Source organism: Phacochoerus africanus, chromosome 3 (genome assembly GCF_016906955.1).
Source record: "Phacochoerus africanus isolate WHEZ1 chromosome 3, ROS_Pafr_v1, whole genome shotgun sequence".
Classification (NCBI taxonomy): domain Eukaryota; kingdom Metazoa; phylum Chordata; class Mammalia; order Artiodactyla; family Suidae; genus Phacochoerus; species Phacochoerus africanus.
Genome location: NC_062546.1, coordinates 142960585 through 142978024, shown reverse-complemented (window position 1 = coordinate 142978024; position 17440 = coordinate 142960585). Strand labels below are relative to the sequence as shown.

The following is a 17440-nucleotide window of genomic DNA, read 5'->3' as shown; positions in this document are numbered from 1 at the left end:
CACGCCACAGCCACAGCAATGCCAGATCCAAGCTGACCCTGCAACGTACACCACAGCTCACACTGTAGCCTTAACGCTCAAAGCAGGGCCAGGGATCGAATCTGCGTCCTCACAGATACTAGTCAGGTTCATTATCACTGAACCACAATGGAAACTCCTCTAAGATTATGTCATTTATAATTCCAGTTTTGTGTCTGCTTACCAGTTTGCACAGGCATTTGTCATGTTGAAACTGCATTTACAGAGACAAAAAAGATGAGGTATCCTTTGTCTAAGGCAATAAAAAGCCTTGGGGATTACTGATAAAATTTGATTATTGGAGTTCCCGTCCTGGCTCAGTGTTTAACGAATCCAACCAGGAACCATGAGGTTGCGGGTTTGATCCCTGGCCTTGCTCAGTGGGTTAAGGATCTGGCGTTGCCCTGAGCTGTGATGTAGGTCACAGATGCGGCTTGGATCCTGTGTTGCTGTGGCTGTGGCATAGGCCAGCAGCTACAGCTCCGATTCAACCCCTAGCCTGGGAATCTCCATATGCTGCGGGTGCGGCCCTAGAAAAGATAGACAAAAAAAAAAAAAAATTGATTACTAAGATTCCAGGATTAGACTGTAGAAAGTAGTTTGCTATGATTATATTCCTCACAAAAATTTATTGGCTAAACTATAAAGACAGAAGCAAATTTACAGATGTAGTCCTAAATACCCCACACATTGACACATTTTAAGAGGATTAAGGGAGTTCCCGTCGTGGCTCAGTGGTTAACGAATCCAACTAGGAACCATGAGGTTACAGGTTCGATCCCTGGCCTTGCTCAGTGGGTTAACGATCCAGCGTTGCCTTGAGCTGTGGTGTGGGTCACAAACATGGCTTGGATCCCGCATTGCTGTGGCTCTGGTGTAGACCAGCGGCTACATCTCCGATTCGACCCCTAGCCTGGGAACCTCCATGTGCTGCAGGAGCTGCTCAAGAAAAGGCAAAAAGACAAAAAAAAAAAAAAGGATTAGTACTCTAGTTTTTTTTTAATACTCTGTAGTTTTAATCTTTAAGAGGTTAAATAAGATAAAAATTATGAATAGTAGTAAATATAATTGTTTTATATGATAAACAGTATATGTAATATATTTAATTATTAAATGTATTTAGTTATTAAAATAGTAACTAGTAGGAGTTCCTTTGTGGCTTAGCAGTAATGAACCCAGCTTGTATCCATTAGGAAGTGGGTTCAAGATCCATTGTTGTCACTGCAGTGGCTCTGGTTATTGCTGTGACACAGGTTTGATCCCTGGCCCAAAAGCTTACGTATGCTGTGGGCGCAGCCAGAAAAAAAATACAGTTACTAGCAGTAAATATAATTTATAGTAAAATAAATCTTTTTTTCCCTTTATTTTAGTTAAGTATGAAAATGAAGCTAGTAAATATTGGGACACATTTTACAAGATTCATAAGAATAAGTTTTTCAAAGATCGTAATTGGCTATTGAGGGAATTTCCTGAAATTCTTCCAATCAATCAAAATACTGAAGAGAAGACGAAAGAATTACCACAGGATCATGTAAAAATGAATGCTCCAAATTGTTTCTCAAGAATGTACTGCACTACTGTGCCTGAAGAAAAAAATTATAAAAAAAATTCTGGCTTATCTGATGGTCAAAGCAAAGCAGGATCTGATTTTTCCAACCTAGATTCTAAAGAACACAGAAAAGGACCTTCGAAGACTGAATTGTTTCCTGGTAGCAATGCCACTTTCAGAATCCTAGAGGTACTGTACCACAGCGGCAACATTTTTTTAATGTAACATTCCATATTACTTCATTAACAATCCATTTTTTTTAGGGGGAAAATGATCAAGTCTAACTAAGTGTTCATATACTTTTGTACATAAAAATTATTTAGGGGATTTATATCTTAGGTTTTGATTTGTAGTTGTAAATTTTTTTCTAACTTGGCTTTTAATTTCTAACTTAAAGGCAGTTTTAAATATCAATAAAGTTTTGGCTTTAATTTCTAACTCTTACTTCTTAGGTGAGATAGAAATAAGTGAGGTATATGATTTGCTATGTAGACCTGGATTTTCTTTTTTAAAAAAACAAAGCTGGAGCTCCCGTCGTGGCGCAGTGGTTAACGAATCCGACTAGGAACCATGAGGTTGCAGGTTCGATCCCTGGCCTTGTTCAGTGGGTTAAGGATCCGGCATTGCCTTGAGCTGTGGTGTAGGTTGCAGGCACAGCTCGGATCCCGCGTTGCTGTGGCTGTGGCATAGGCCAGTGGCTACAACTCCAATTGGACCCCTAGCCTGGGAACCTCCATATGCTGCGAGAGCAGCCCAAGAAATGGCAGAGACCAAAAAAAAAAAAAAAAAAAAAAAAAAGCTTTTCCTTCTGATCATAAAGGTAGTGTATATTGATCACAGAGAATTTGTTAAAAGAGTAGGGAAGAGAAATAATAAAATTATCTACGATCCTATAAACAAGGGATTTAACCATTGTTAATATGTAACTGACTTTTTCTCCTTTTATTTATACTGTGTTACATAGTTGAGCTGTGCTGTACCTGCATTTTGGGGTTTTGCTTTGTTTCTTTTTAATATTATAAGCAATTTTCTTTCTATCTTTAAAAATTCTCTATAAACATTTTCATGGCTGCAAAATACTTTACTGTGTGGAGTACTGTAATTCTTCTTATCTGTTTTTACTTGACTGGGCATTCGAATTGTTTTCAGGTTTTCTACAGCAAATGTCTTTGAGTATAGACTTTTCTGCATTTTCCTTTATTATTTGGGTTCAAATTTACTAGTTCATAATTTATTAAAACTTTTAATACTGTTAAAATATATTGCCAAACTGCTTTGTAAGAAATTGTACTGATACCCATTCATAGCAAATGTAGGTCTTTTTCATCATACCCTCATTGATTGGAATAGTCTTATTTTAGTGCTTTCTGCTTTGTTAGACAAGAATTATACCTTGTTTCAATTTGCATTTCTCTGATTGTTGAATACGTCACATAGTTCTTCAAATGTTTAGAAGCCATTTACATTTCTTTTGTCTTCTGTTTATTTCCTTTATCAGTTTTTTTTTTAAATGAGCTCTTTGAATCATATTTAATGCAGATTTTTTTTCAGTGTGTTGGTCACCTTTTAATTTGGTTTATTTTGGGGTTTGGATGTATAAAAATTTTAAATATTTCCATAGTCAAATAATTTCTCAGTACGTATTATTCTTGTGATTTATTCCATTGCTTTTGAATTTTGAAAACTATACCCAGAGAGCCAGTAAATATCTTTTAGGGTTTTTTTAATTAAAAATCTGACATGGGTGAAGAAAATTTAACTTTTTTTCTTATTTGTTTATTTTTTGATTTTAGGTTGGCTGTGGTGCTGGGAATAGTGTTTTTCCAATTCTGAACACTCTGCAGTGAGTTTTACTAGAGTTTTTTCCTACAAGATTTTACATATATATATGAGATGTGGAGAAATTCTGGAAAAATGTTGTCCTCTATATGCCTGTAGTGCTCTTGTTCCCATGTAAACAATGACTAAAGTAAATTTCAAAAGAAGTCTTAGGGTCTAATTTCATGTGAACTGGGAATTACTCTGAAAATAATATTTTACAGGCATGGCTTGTCCACCATGAGTTAAAGTCATTTTTTCAGCTTATGTTTGTGTGGATAAGGGAATAAGAAAAGAGCAAGAGATTTGATCCTTCTGCTAAGCTGGGAATTGCTGAACTTCAGAGATTTATTTGCTCCTCCAGGATGCTTAGGTATCGTCTTACACATAGAGAATTGAGTTTAGAGTTTACGCTTTATTTGGAGTAAGCATTATACTCACTTTATACTCATTTTATTTGACATGACTTTTGGAGTCACACTGGTATAAAAACTTCCTGTATCAAATGACTGTAGACTTGAAATTATTTGGAATTATAGCACTTAATCCTAAGATTCAAAAATGCAGAAGTGGCTGATAGGAACAGAGATGTTCTCCTGACCTGCCCTTCCTGTTCACCACCTCACCTATGCATTTTACTAGGTAACAAGGAAGACACACCTCAATAAACTTCAGCACATTTGACCTATGGCTGGTCTGTCAGGACCTATTCTTTTTTTTTTTAAGTTTACACAGTAGCTTTCCCATTATTTTTCCGTGACAAAATAAACATAAGCACATCATAGAACATGTCCATTAGGTGAAAGGTCGGGGGCAGGGGGGCCTAACCCATTCTTCCCACATCATAACATAACTGCTGACAGAATTTTTATTATTGTTTCTTTCAGTCTTTTCACTACGCATATTTGTAAATTTAAGAATGCCTTTTTGGAGTCCTCTTTTGTTTTGTTTTGTTTTGTTTTTTTGTCTTTTTGCCATTTCTAGGGCCACTCCCGCAGCACATGGAGGTTCCCAGGCTAGGGGTCAAATCAGAGCGGTAGCTGCCAGCCTACACCCACAGCCACAGTAACGCAGGATCTGAGCTGCATCTGCAACCCACACCACAGCTCAAGGCAACGCCGGATCCTTAACCCACTGAGCAAGGCCAGGGATCGAACCCACAACCTCATGGTTCCTAGTCAGATTCGTTAACCACTGAGCCATGATGGGACGGAATTCTCTTGTGATGCAGCAGGTTAAGTATCTAGCATTGTCACTGCAGCAGCTTGGGTTGCTGCTGTGGTGTGGGTTCCATCCCTGGCCCAAGAACTTCCATATGACACAGGCCTGGCCAAAAAAAAAGATTTCCTTATTAAAAAAATGTACATTGTGAAATGTAAAAGCATTCAGAAAAAAATGTACATTGTGAAAATGTAAAAGCATTCAATGGATTCTCATATACCCACCACCTTGATGCAGCAGTTATTAACATTAAAGCCAACATGAAACTTCAATTTTAAATACTTATGATGAATCTCCAAAAATTAGGATATTCTTCATTACTCTTATAAACCTAATATATTATAAATATTAATAATTCCCTAGGAGTTCCCATCATGGCTCAGTGGTTAACGAATACGACCAGGAACCATGAGGTTGCAGGTTCGATCCCTGGCCTTGCTCAGTGGGTTAAGGATCCGGCGTTGCCGGGAGCTGTGGTGTAGGTTGCACAGCTCGGATCCCGCGTTGCTGTGGCTCTGGCGTAGGCTGGCGGCTACAGCTCTGATTCGACGCCTAGCCTGGGAACCTCCATGTGCCGTGGGAGAGGCCCAAGAAGTGGCAAAAAGACAAAAAAAAAAAAGAATTCCCTAATATCATCAAATTACCAGTTAAAGTGGTTAGCCAGAAGTGATGCTGGCCAGTCTGCAGTTCTGAATGGCCTTTCTCTTTGAGGATTTATTTTCTTTGTTTTTCCTTTTCCAATTTCTGGGCTAAATTTCCTGTTCTTTTACACCACATAGCCACATCCCTTCACCCCAGTGACCTCTGAACTTGTAATACACACAAATCTACTACATTGACAGTTGATTATGTGTTTACTTTATGACTCAACTCAGGCTATATTTAGCATGTCATTTCTTTTATGTCTTTTCTCTCCAACCACTGTTTATATATTCCTTGAGGAAGAGAGCGTATTTTACTCTAATCTGATTTTCCAGGTAGTCTAACAGTACAATATAGTTAGATAGAGCTCAGTATATACTGACTGATTAGTATCTCTGATTTCCCACTTGTCATTTGTATTTTTTGCTTCCTACTTCTCTCTCCAACTAATAATTCAAGCTCCTCCTTCCTCACCCCCTGACTTTTTTTTGTGGCTGTGTCTTTTTTGCCTCATATCCATATTTTAGAAATCGTGTAGCTCAAAAACATGAGATAATTAATTCACTTTTAAAAAGAAACCAGTGATTAGCCTTCCAAAGGGAGTATTAGACTTTTTTTCCCTACCAAAGAAATTATGTTTTATTACTTTTAGAGAGTATAGGAGTAATGTATTACATTTTCAGAATATTTTACCGTAATTAGACCTCTGAAATTGATTGGTTTTATCATTCTCCAAGGATCATTTAATTCTTAAGCCCCCTGCCAAGATAGTGCTTGGTGGTGTGGTGGTGGCAGTGATATTTACACCTGTTTGCTGGGAAAAGGGCCAAGGCAGTCAGCTGATTTTACAGAAGATCTCTGGAAAGTCATTGGGTGGTCACAAGACTTCAACTTGGGTTGCTGATGCAATGGCAATTCCGCCTCAGAGGTCATGCTGCTGTCTGGGTAGGACATATGGCAGATGGCACATGCTTTCCTTTAGCTACTAGACTATTCTATATTTTGTGGGTGTTCAGTAACCACTGCCTGAAGGTAGACTGCATACCCTTCATAATGAGCTACATGTGCCAGTGTCCAAAAAAGGTATTTTGAGCTCTATGGAAGTTTTTACAGACCCATGTTAAGTTCTTCAGTTTTTAAGTTCATTGGATGATCTGCTCTCCTGGAAGGCAGAGGCAGATCATCCAATGATGATGACATTAATAGTGATGACGACGATAATAAGAATGACTAACATTTATCAGGTGCTTACTCTGAGTCAGGCACCTTTCTGGAAACTTTACCTTATGAGTCCATTCAATCCTCACAACCACCTTAGATGCCATATTTATCTCTGTTTTAAATATGAAGAAACCGGGAGTTCCCATTGTGGCTCAGCAAATTACAAACCCAGCTAGTATTCATGAAGTAGAGGGTTGGATCTCTGGCCTCACTCAGTGGGTTAAGGATCCAGCATTGCCATGGGCTGTGGTGTAGGTCACAGATGCAGCTCAGATCTGGTGTTGCTGTAGCTGTGGTGTCAGCCAGTAGCTGCAGCTCCAATTTGACCCCTAGCCTGGGAACTTCCATATGCCGCAGTTAATGGCCCCTAAAAAGCAAAAATAAAATTAAATTAAATTAAAATTAAAAATTAAAAAAAAATAAAGATGAAGAAACCAATTACAGAGAAATTAGGTAACTATTCCATGGTCACCCAACTAAGTAGTAGGGTCAGGATTCAACCTTGAGCAGTCTGGTTTCAGAGCCCTTGCCTTCAGCCATCATACCACGTAATACTACATGCATATTGAGAACATTTCAAACATGTGTGACCACCCAACAAATTGTGAGTCACAAATGTGTGAATTTCATAGGAAACAATAAGGACATATGCTGCAATAAAGCACCATTTTTATATGGGGTAGTTGAGAAAAGACAAGCAGCACAAGTTTTAACTTTGATTCATTACTGGTTAACTTTTCATGGCCAAATCCTATTCCTCAAATGTTAATTTATTTGCACAGATCATAATTTGAATGCAAATCCCTCGAGCCATGGAATAAATGAGTTATACACGAATGTAGTATTCATCAATGAGTAGTATTTAAGAGTGTAATGTGAGTCGGGGTGTGATTCTGCTACATGCATGCTTGTGCTTATATTCCATATTTATTTAGAAGTCCTCTTCACTTGAAATGCCTCCTGAATCAAATTAGAAGTTCTAATCATGTGCTTCAAAGCCCATTTTTGTCTCCTACAACATTCTGGGCTCTTGGGATCCACACTGCTTCCCATCCCTGGCATGTGACTCCCACCTCTAAAAAACCCTTTCCCCTTTTCCCCACTTAGCTAGCAGTGCCATCCCCCTCCGTCAAAATTCTTAAGACTTTCACCTCAGGATGCTTGCCCTATCCATACTTCTGTAGACATTGTATATGTCCCAAGCTAGGCTGTAAAATCCATAAGAGCCAGGACCATACTTTTAATTACTGTTTTAAGGACACACTGATCTCTTTCTGTGATTCATATACACTGCTAAGCAAGATGATGCAAGGATTCTTTGATAATAGCATATAAGATATGATCAAGAAGGCTACTCACCCACAAAATTCAGAACACAGTTGACCCTTGAGTAATGAGTGGAGGTTAATCCATGAATAATTTATTGTCGACCCTTTATTTGTGGTTCCTCCGTAGCTGCAACCACGGGCCATGTAGCATTTACTATTGAAAAATATCTGCATGTAAGTGGGCCTGCAAAGTTCAAGCCTATGTTGTTCAGGGGACAACTGTATATGTCTGCCCATTAGTAACCATGGCTCAGCCATTGTTCCTGGATTTCAGATAAAGGCCAAATAGAACTTGTCTGAGTTCAGTGGAGGTCAGTTAAAATTAGTCAAGATTTTCATACAGATAAATAGTACCACTCCCCCCCCAAAAAAAACCCCCTGAATTTGTTTACTTTATTTAGAATATATGAGTCTCAGAGAAGCTAAGTCTAATGCAGTGTTTATAAGTGGCAGTGAGTTCCCTGGTGGCTCAGTGGGTTAAGGATCCAGCTTTGTCACTGTCATGGCATGGATTCAGTCTCCAGCCCAGGAACTTCTGCATGCCATGGGAGTGGCCCCCCAAAAAGTGGCAAGTGCAGGATTTAAACACAGATTTAAGTGGTTCCCAAATCCTGTACTCTTACTATTTCCTTAGTTTCATTTATTAGTTTGTATTCTCATGCTTGGTACATATATGAGGCTCAATAAAAGTTTGAAAATAACTTGAAAAGATAACAAAAAGTTAACATACTGGTGTTTTATTATTTTATTAACATTTGATAGCACATAAATAAAACTTCTAAAAATGTATATGTGTGTGTTTATATTTATCATCATCATCATTAGTACATCAAGCTTCTATGAGAGGCCCGGGGCAAATGAGTTGCACACACAGAAAGAGGGCACCGGAGTTTGAAAAGGGAAGAACTTAGCTAAGCTAAGAGGGGTTACAGGCCATGCTGGCTAGAGGCAGAGAAGAAAGAGAGCCTGTGGGCGGTAGGAGGAAAATTGAGCGATGCCAATGGATGGCTTTGGAAGTTTCCCACGTGAGAGCATGATGGGATAGAGGACAGGTAGGCCCAAGTAATGGAGGGCCTTAAAACCAGGACAGGAATTTGAAAGTTACCCTGTAATTGGTAAGTGTTTGAGACAATGCTGGTTCAGAAATAACATGCAGACACCCACACGTCACTATACAATATCTAAAAAGAGGAAATGATAAGCCAAGAGTCATTCACAATTCTATTGAAGAAACACTTTTTAACAAGTTCAGACCTATAGTTTTCTTTCTTCTTTAGCTGTAGCATATCTGGACTCTTATGTTTAAATATTTCTTCCATTCTCATAGGAATACTCCAGAGTCCTTTCTTTATTGTTGTGATTTTGCTTCTGGAGCTGTGGAACTAGTAAAGGTATGCCTTATATTTTCTTTAAAGAGACCTATATCTTTAAAAATCTAATTTATTTGCTGTTGAGGTGGATTTTTTAATGTTATATCTGTGACCATTTTTAACTGAGCTGTTACTATTTCTGTGAATCATATCATCAGCTGACAGCTAAGATATTATCCTAAAACAATAGTCGTTGTCTTAGATTTAACATAGAGTTCAAGGGAGTGGTACACATAGAAAGGCCAACAGCTGGAGCTCTGTCATGACTCAGTGGAAATGAATCTGACTAGCATCCATAAGGATGGCCTCACTCAGTGGCTTGGGGATCCAACTTTGCCATGAGCTGTGGTATAGGTTGCAGTTGATGCTCTGACCCTGAGTTGCTGTGGCTGAGGCTGCTGTGGCTGAGGCGTAGACTGGCAGCTGCAGCTCTGACCCAGCCCCTAGCCTGGGAAACTTCATATGCTTCCGTGCAGTCCTTAAAAAAAAAGAAAGAAAGAAAGAAAGGCCAGCACCTCCTAGAAGGTAATATTCCAATTTATGTTCCTAGAGCTTTACACACATAGCACATAGTAAGCACTCATTAAATTAAAAATTGGGGGGGAAAAGTCTGAAAAGACATATATTACAAATCTAAAATGTCTTAGACTATCAGGAAAATAGTGGTGGGAACTTGGCTTTATGTAACCAATTCCCAAATGCTAATAAGCATTATAGCAAAAAGAATAACTCAGGAAATGGAAAAGGAAAGGGGATTCTCCTAACAAAAATGTATAGTAAACACATGGAACATAATTTCTGATAATGGAGTTAATAGTTTTTCATTGTAGACATTTTCTAAAATTCTGAAAAGCCCAAAGGGGAAATTAAAATCCACCTATGATCATGCTTCCTGGAGTCCTCAGGTGAATCAGTGTTAGTACTTTGTATATATCCTTCTGGTGTTGTTTTAATAGGGAAATTGTGTGTGTGCTCTAATGCCATTTTTAAAAATAGCGTCTTTATTGAGATATAGTTCACATACCATAACATTTACCATTTTCAAGTATAGAATCCAGTTATTCTCTCTATTTGTGCAAACATCACCACTACATATGTTGATTATGTGCCATAGGATATTTATATTTTAAGCCAAAGGAGGCATGAAACACAGAGCCCGGGACCATCTCAATGTCTCAGAAGTAAAACAGGGTGGGCTTCCCATTAGCACTGCCTGTTGACTCAGAAATGACTGCCCTACCCTGCTTTTTAAATTAAAGAGGGATTGCAAAGTATATTTGTTATCAAGTCCCAGTGCTAGATTTAATTTTTTATGACATCTTGAAATAAGCTAACAGAATACATGATCGGAAAATCAAATTTGTAGAAGAAAGGCGCTTTGAAGAGGTTAAAAAAAAATGGACCTTTTTAATTTAAGAAAAATATTCGTAGTCTGCTGACACCTTTTTTGTCTCTCTTCATTCCTTTATCGTGACAGTCACACCCATCTTACAGAGCAGCCCAGTGCTGTGCTTTTGTTCATGACGTTTGTGACGATGGCTTAGCCTACCCTTTCCCAGACGGGATCCTGGATGTCATTCTCCTTGTCTTTGTGCTCTCTTCTATTCATCCTGACAGGTAAATGACAACGACGAAAGGGCAGAGCACACGTGTACAGCCCCTTTATCAGGAGTGGTTTTCAGAACTATCAAAGCAAAAATGACAATTCTGGAATTTATTATTTAGTGAACTACATTATGTATACTATGCAGCCTTTTAAGTGCGGTTTTTCCTTTCGTCAGACTTTTAGAAAGAAACTGGTCAGACTACTTCATTAGTGAGCTTTCTGTCACTGTCAGAATGAAGTGAGCATCTTCTGGCAAAGCACATACCTATTAAAAGTGACAGTGCTTCAAGGAAATTACAAATTCAGAACAGCCTAATAGACTCCCAAGAGGAAAATTGTACTTGGTGATCAGAAACAAACATCTTTGATTTAACATCTTGCTGAATGTTCTTGAAGAGGTGGGCTGTGAATCTGTTTGGCTTCACACAGGTCTGGGACGGGCTTTAAAATAATTTGTTTTAAAGAAGCCCACTGGGGAACTAGGGGGTTATCAAGATTTACCAGATTAACCTGGGACCTTTATCCTCTAAGGGTGGCCTAGTGCCATTATTTAAATATTTATGGCTTAAATCTTTTTGTTCCCTGTTTTGAAATAATAAATACAGCTTTTCTTCAAAGAGGAAGCCCAAGGAGCTAGTACCAGCAATTAAAATGATCACTTTTCTTAAAATTTCACTACCTCATATGTTTTAAGACACATATGTGGCAAGTGTCGGAGGTTGTGCCTTCATAAGTTTTCTTAAAATTGGATTTTCATGATCTTCTGGTAGTCAGTACAGACTTGGCACCCGATGCTTTTTGTTTGGTGAATGTGACTCTTACCCAAAGAAATCGAGTTATTGTGTGCATCTTTCTTTGCTATTACAAGGTCACGAGGACCCTTCATAGTCCTTTCACTTCTCATTCAGAGATGAGCAAGTGGAATTACTGGTGGAAAAACAAATTAGACTTCCAGATAATGAATAAAATAGATAATTGCACCTGGTGTGATATATCAAGTTCCATGAAGTTACTTTTCCCTCCCAGTTTCTATAACCTATTTCTTTCTGTTAATCTGTTTATACTGTTGGCATTATTCGGGTACTGGGTGAAAGATGTCATCTCTGTATTTTGTTTCATAGTTAAAAGGATAGAGTAGGAGGGTAGTGAACAAGATTTTCTATCTGACACCCATAACAGGAAATGTTTAAATTCAAAATCAGACCTCAAAAAGATTATTTGACATTAGTTTAGATGATGTCTTTTTTTCATGATTTAAATTGAACATTAAAGAGAAGGGGAAGCCGATGCCTTGGGAAGATTGTTTTCATAGTACGTATATTCATTCTATTTATTTATTATAAAATAAGTTCAGATGTATCGTGTTAAGTAGCTACTTTCTTACCTACCTGGAAATGATCTAAAAATAAGATGAATAAGTAGAAAATGGGTAAGAGTAAAGTAAAAAGTAAGGCAGTATCTTTAGGGTCATCCGGCACCATGGTAGTAGATTCAGACCCAGGAAAATTCTAGCAAAGTGTCTTCTTGCTACCTTGGAAAATCCATGCAAAAATGAATGACAAGTGATTAGCTAGATTTTGAATCTGAGGTTCCCAGCTTAAATAGGAGTAAACCATAGAAGGCTACAAAAGAAGAGATAACTGTCTTTCTTGTTACTGAAATAAAAGTATAATGTATTTTCTAATGATCCGAGCATAAAGTAGATAGTCAGTACTCATTTTTAAAATCGCTTCTTTTCCTTCTCTCTCCCTCCATCCAGAGGTAGGTGAGGATAGCAGAGTTGGCCCAAGTCATATTTTTTTTAAAAAAGGAGATTTCCTCCATTTTTATCTTGTCCATCTCACCCCCAACCCACTCGCACCTGCATTTCTCAGAAACTGGCTCTGGAACTGCAAAATGAGCCAAGACAGGATAGATGGTAAGAGAAGCAGCTCCCATCTCTTGCCTTTACCCACAACACAGATGTTAAAGGACAGTTGGGAGGAAAGGATTTGCAGAAGCAGGCTACATGCTGAAGTAGTTGGTTCTTTGTTTTTCTGTATTTTTGTTTCATGCTTGTTTTGCAGATAATTGCAAAGTGATTTTTCTCTGTACATGAAACATTTATCCTGAAAGTGAATATTTTAAGGTTTAGATATGGTTTTCTTTAATTGCCAAGTCCTAAGCATGTAAACACAGTGTGAAAATAACCTGTAATAAACAAGGAAAAATGCTTTTCTTTTTCTCTCTCATGTATTCATGTTCCAGTTTTTTTTTTTTTTTAAAGATTTTCTTCTAATCATGCCACCTTTTCCTGTCATGTTTCTCTCTTCTTTTCAGAGTTCCTTTCATTTTCTCACCACCTACTTCCTTCATAGCCTGACATACTTTCACCCCATGATTCCACTGAACAGTGTTTTAATTGGAAGGACTTTACAGATTAACAGATCCAAACCCCTCATTTTAAAAATAGGGAACCCTCAGAAGCTTTAAGTTGCTTGGATAAGGCAGAGACGACGAGGATTAGTACACAGGCTGCCATTTACCATTCTCTGCCCAGAGCAGACATTGATAACTGATTTTGTAGATTGTCATTCCCAGTGAGTCTTAAGAGTCCTTCTCAAAAGAGCTCTGTAGGCAACCAATGCCAGTCACTTGTCTTGATAGGAGATCCGAAATCTTTGCTATCTCTTTTTATCACACATAAAGCCTTGAATGCTTAACCAAAAACATTAAATCGAGAGCAGTTACAAGTGGTCATATTTGATTGGGAGACAGACGGGTAGAATAAATAGTAAAAGAAAGAAACTAAAGGCTTCCCGGTATTGTGCTGGGACTTGGAATGTGAATAGAATTTAAATAGGCAGGGAGTAAGGAGAATTCTTTGAGGGGAAACCACGTGAGCAAAGGCATGGACTGCTAAAGCCTAGCATGTAACAGTTTGCTAGAGATGCTTCAGATTAGGAAGTAGTGGGAAAGACGTTGGAAAGATTGAGGCCAGTTGTAGGGGCTCAGCTAGGAAACTAAGATTTTACCCTATGGATAAATCATGAAAATTTGAGCAAAGGGATGATTTGACAAAACCATCGTTTTATGCAAATAATTCATCAATAATATGCAGGAGGGATTGGCAGGGAGAAGAAAGTTTGTTGGAAAGTAATTCTGTTTCCAGCTGGAGGAGGTTGGAGTTTGTACTAAGGGAGTAGCATTGGAAAACAAAAGGGAGACAACATCAAATATATGCCATTTAAAAAAAAAAGGAAAAAGAAAGACATGCAATTTGATGACCAAATGATTGTGGAGAGGATAGAGGAAGAAGAGAAAAATAAAAGAGGGAAAGGGCTTAAAGATTTCTCTGGGGTGTTTGGTGAGTGATGGTATCTTTTAACTAAAGAAAGAAGTTGGGAGGTAGTAGCTAGTTTTGGAAAGACGACCCCTGATTAGATATGTACAACTTGGGACGGCTCTGGCATGTTTTTTTGCAAGAGAAGTGAAATGACTTCAGTTTTTTCTGCCTTGGAACCACCTTAATTTGCTATAAATATCAGGAATGTCTATATGGTTTTGCAATTTAGCTTTGACATCACACCTCAAGCTCTGTGAAGTTACCACTCTGGTTATTTGGGTGATTTCTTGATATTCTAGGCTTTTTTAACCTGATTATTTAACAAGTGGGTATCCTTTTTTCTTTCTATACAAAATATTTTTGGTTTTGTTGCCCTTATGTCTGTGGCTTAGATTTCTTTGTTGTCATCAAGCTTTGCTTCTTTTATCGTTGAGAAGGTTAAATGTGGCATATAAAACAAGACTTCCACAAACAGTCTTTTGCTTTGTTTTCAAAGGATGCAAGGTGTTGTGAACCAGCTGTCCAAGTTACTGAAACCTGGGGGGATGCTGTTATTTCGGGACTATGGAAGATATGATAAGACTCAGCTTCGTTTTAAAAGGGGTAATGGTATATATTCAGTTTGAAATTATTTTCATGTGTTTTAAAGAATGCCATTGTTTACATTTCATGTCAGTTTTATTGGTGGTGGTGGTAGTTTCTTTTTTTTAAGAAACATTAAGTTTCTCTTGTCACAATTTTTTTTTTAGGACACTGTTTATCTGAAAATTTTTATGTTCGAGGAGATGGTACCAGAGCATATTTCTTTACAAAAGGTATGCTTATCTATAAAAGGAAATAATTAGCTGGGGTTTTTTATTTAAAAAAACAAACAAACCCACCTCTCCTTGGGTATTATTTGCAGGGACAAATTCAAAAGCTCTAAAAATGAGGCTTTAACAGTTGATTAAATATTAAATGCCTTTATACTTTGGTGATTAATACCTGTTGTAGGTAAGCTTGAAAATGGCCGTTTTTTGCCCTTTCATCTTTTTCCAGTTGAAACTGCTTTAAAGAATCACTTGTTCCTCCTCATAACCAAATGAAGTTTCCATTTTGGAGGTACCATTAACGCAGATAGGAAAATATTCGTATGACATACCACTACCAAAAGAAGGAATTTGATTTTCAGAGTCCATAGAAAATGACTTATCTCTAGTCAATTCCTCATTTTAAAAAAGCATTTAAAATGAATCATACATTCAGGCACTTTCCCCAAATGTATGTGAGTACCCTTATCGTGTGTCATTTGGGATCTCTGCAAACCAACACAAACACAAAACATTGAAAGCTGCAACTAGTAGTGTTATTTATCTATTTACAACTGCTGCGTTCAACTGTTTATTCTTGGTGCATTTGTGTGAAGTAGAAGAAACCCATTTGGTGTCACAGGTTTCCTTTATCAGTTTGAACTAGAGAGTGTTTCTTGGTGTAAAAATGAAATTTAGGTGGTCCGTCATTCCATGAATTTCCATTCCGTTCTATTAATGTCCCATTGTTCCTGACCGAACCCTCCCTCATCACATATCATACATTTGATTGCTGTTTCTATTCGACAGGGGAAGTCCACGATATGTTCTGCAAGGCTGGGTTAGATGAGAAGCAAAATTTGGTTGATCGTCGCCTGCAAGTTAATAGGAAGAAAAAAGTGAAAATGCACCGAGTGTGGGTCCAAGGCAAATTCCAGAAACCATTATACTTGACTCAAAAAAGCTCCAAACGGGTATTTTCCGTCGTTTCTCATGGCTGAACTGAACTGTGCATCATGTTAAAGTAGAAACCAGAGGATCACACTCTTCAAAGTCTTCTGTAAATCTTTCACTTTTGAAAAGACAACCAAAAGAAAAAAATGTGTATGTCCTGCTGTTTACCATGGGTGCACTCTTTTGTGCATTTGTAAGCACATGCAAGTGATTTGGAAGAAAGCACACTATTATTCTGTGTTTTCAAACCTTAATATACCCAAGCTTGTTTGGATTTATTACGTCTTAACCATTTTGTTTCTTCTTTGAGTCTTATAAGCATTCACTTAAGTTCCTGATATTAAGGATTCTGAGAAACCATAACTTGCCATTTTCTAGAAGTGAGAAAACTCATCTACTTTATTTATGCTTTAGTTAAATACAGTTGAACTTTTCTCCATTGTTAACTGATAGCAGAGAGGCAGCTCACTTTGTTTCCAAGGAAAGTCACAAGGCCAAGACAAAGGTATATTGTTTTTTGTTTTGTTGTTGTCCGTCTCAAACCTTTGTGTTTTTTAGGAGACTAATGTCTGAAATAGAATTTTAGTTTCTCTTTCCTTAAATTGGGGAAGTATGATCATTGTTTTCAGGCTATTCTTAGGTATACAAGTTGTAAGCCCTCTTTAAGGTAACTGTTATACCCAAGAAAAGTCTTCAATTATAGCAATTAAAAATGTATTTACCACTTTGCTTCAGAGAGGATATAGGTTGGCTTGCAAATTGCACTTGGTATAAATGGAGTTTCTAAGACTGGTCTTGCATTCATTACCTAGTACTTGCATTGTACTGAATTATATAGAATAATACAACAAATAAAGCTGGCTAAGCAAAATGTGTACATCCCAAGCCTCTAAATCATGATCCAAGATAATATACAAGTAAATACTCAAACAGGGAGCTTATCAGCTAAACGTTGACTATGAGCCACAGAAATCTGGAAGAAAATCTTTTTTTTTTATTGAAGTATAGTTTATTTATAATGTGCCAATTTCTGCTGTACAGCAAAGAGACCCAGACATACACATAAATACATTCTTTTTCTCTTATTATTTTCTATCATAGTCTATCCCAAGAAGACAGTCTCTTAGAAAGACCACCATAAGAATGATCAGTTACAACTGTTTTTATAACTTAAAATTCAACTTCCCGGGAGTATTCGTATGGCGCAGTGGATTAAGTATCCCCAGCATTGTCACTGCAGTGGCTTGTGTTGCTGCTGTGGTGCAGGTCCCGTCCCCGGCCCCAGAACTTCCATATGCCTCAGGTGTAGCAAAAAAAAAAAAAAAAAAATTCAACTTCCTGGAAGAATGTGATAGGTCCAGTTTGGGTCACGGATTCATCTCTTGACAGGCTAGGGCAAGGCAGATTATTTGATGGCACCACCAGTCTATATGGAATGGGGGGAAGTTCCTCAAAGGAAAGTAAAAATGCTGTTATCAAAAAGAGGGAAGGAAGAATTTCCATTGTGGCTCAGTGGGTTAAGCACCTGGCGCTGTCTCTAGAGGGTGCAGGATCCCTGGCCTCGCTCAGTGGATTAAGGATCCAGCACTGCCGCAAGCTG

The 17440-nt window shown here is 37.8% G+C and overlaps 1 protein-coding gene across 7 annotated transcripts in view; it reads left to right on the top strand.

Annotated features, from left to right (window-relative positions):
• Positions 1–16711, top strand: part of METTL8 (methyltransferase 8, methylcytidine) — an 86249-nt gene extending 69538 nt beyond the window's left edge. For 6 of the 7 annotated variants that reach the window (XM_047772864.1, XM_047772862.1, XM_047772866.1 and 3 more), the window contains 7 exons: positions 1389–1756; positions 3361–3410; positions 9125–9188; positions 10645–10784; positions 14595–14707; positions 14848–14913; positions 15697–16711. In XM_047772864.1, the coding sequence (XP_047628820.1) occupies positions 1389–1756; positions 3361–3410; positions 9125–9188; positions 10645–10784; positions 14595–14707; positions 14848–14913; positions 15697–15887 (992 nt within the window). In that variant the 3' untranslated portion in view covers positions 15888–16711. The remainder of the gene's footprint in view (positions 1–1388; positions 1757–3360; positions 3411–9124; positions 9189–10644; positions 10785–14594; positions 14708–14847; positions 14914–15696) is intronic. The other variant, XM_047772863.1, reaches the window with a different exon arrangement.
• Positions 16712–17440: the final 729 nt, after the last annotated feature.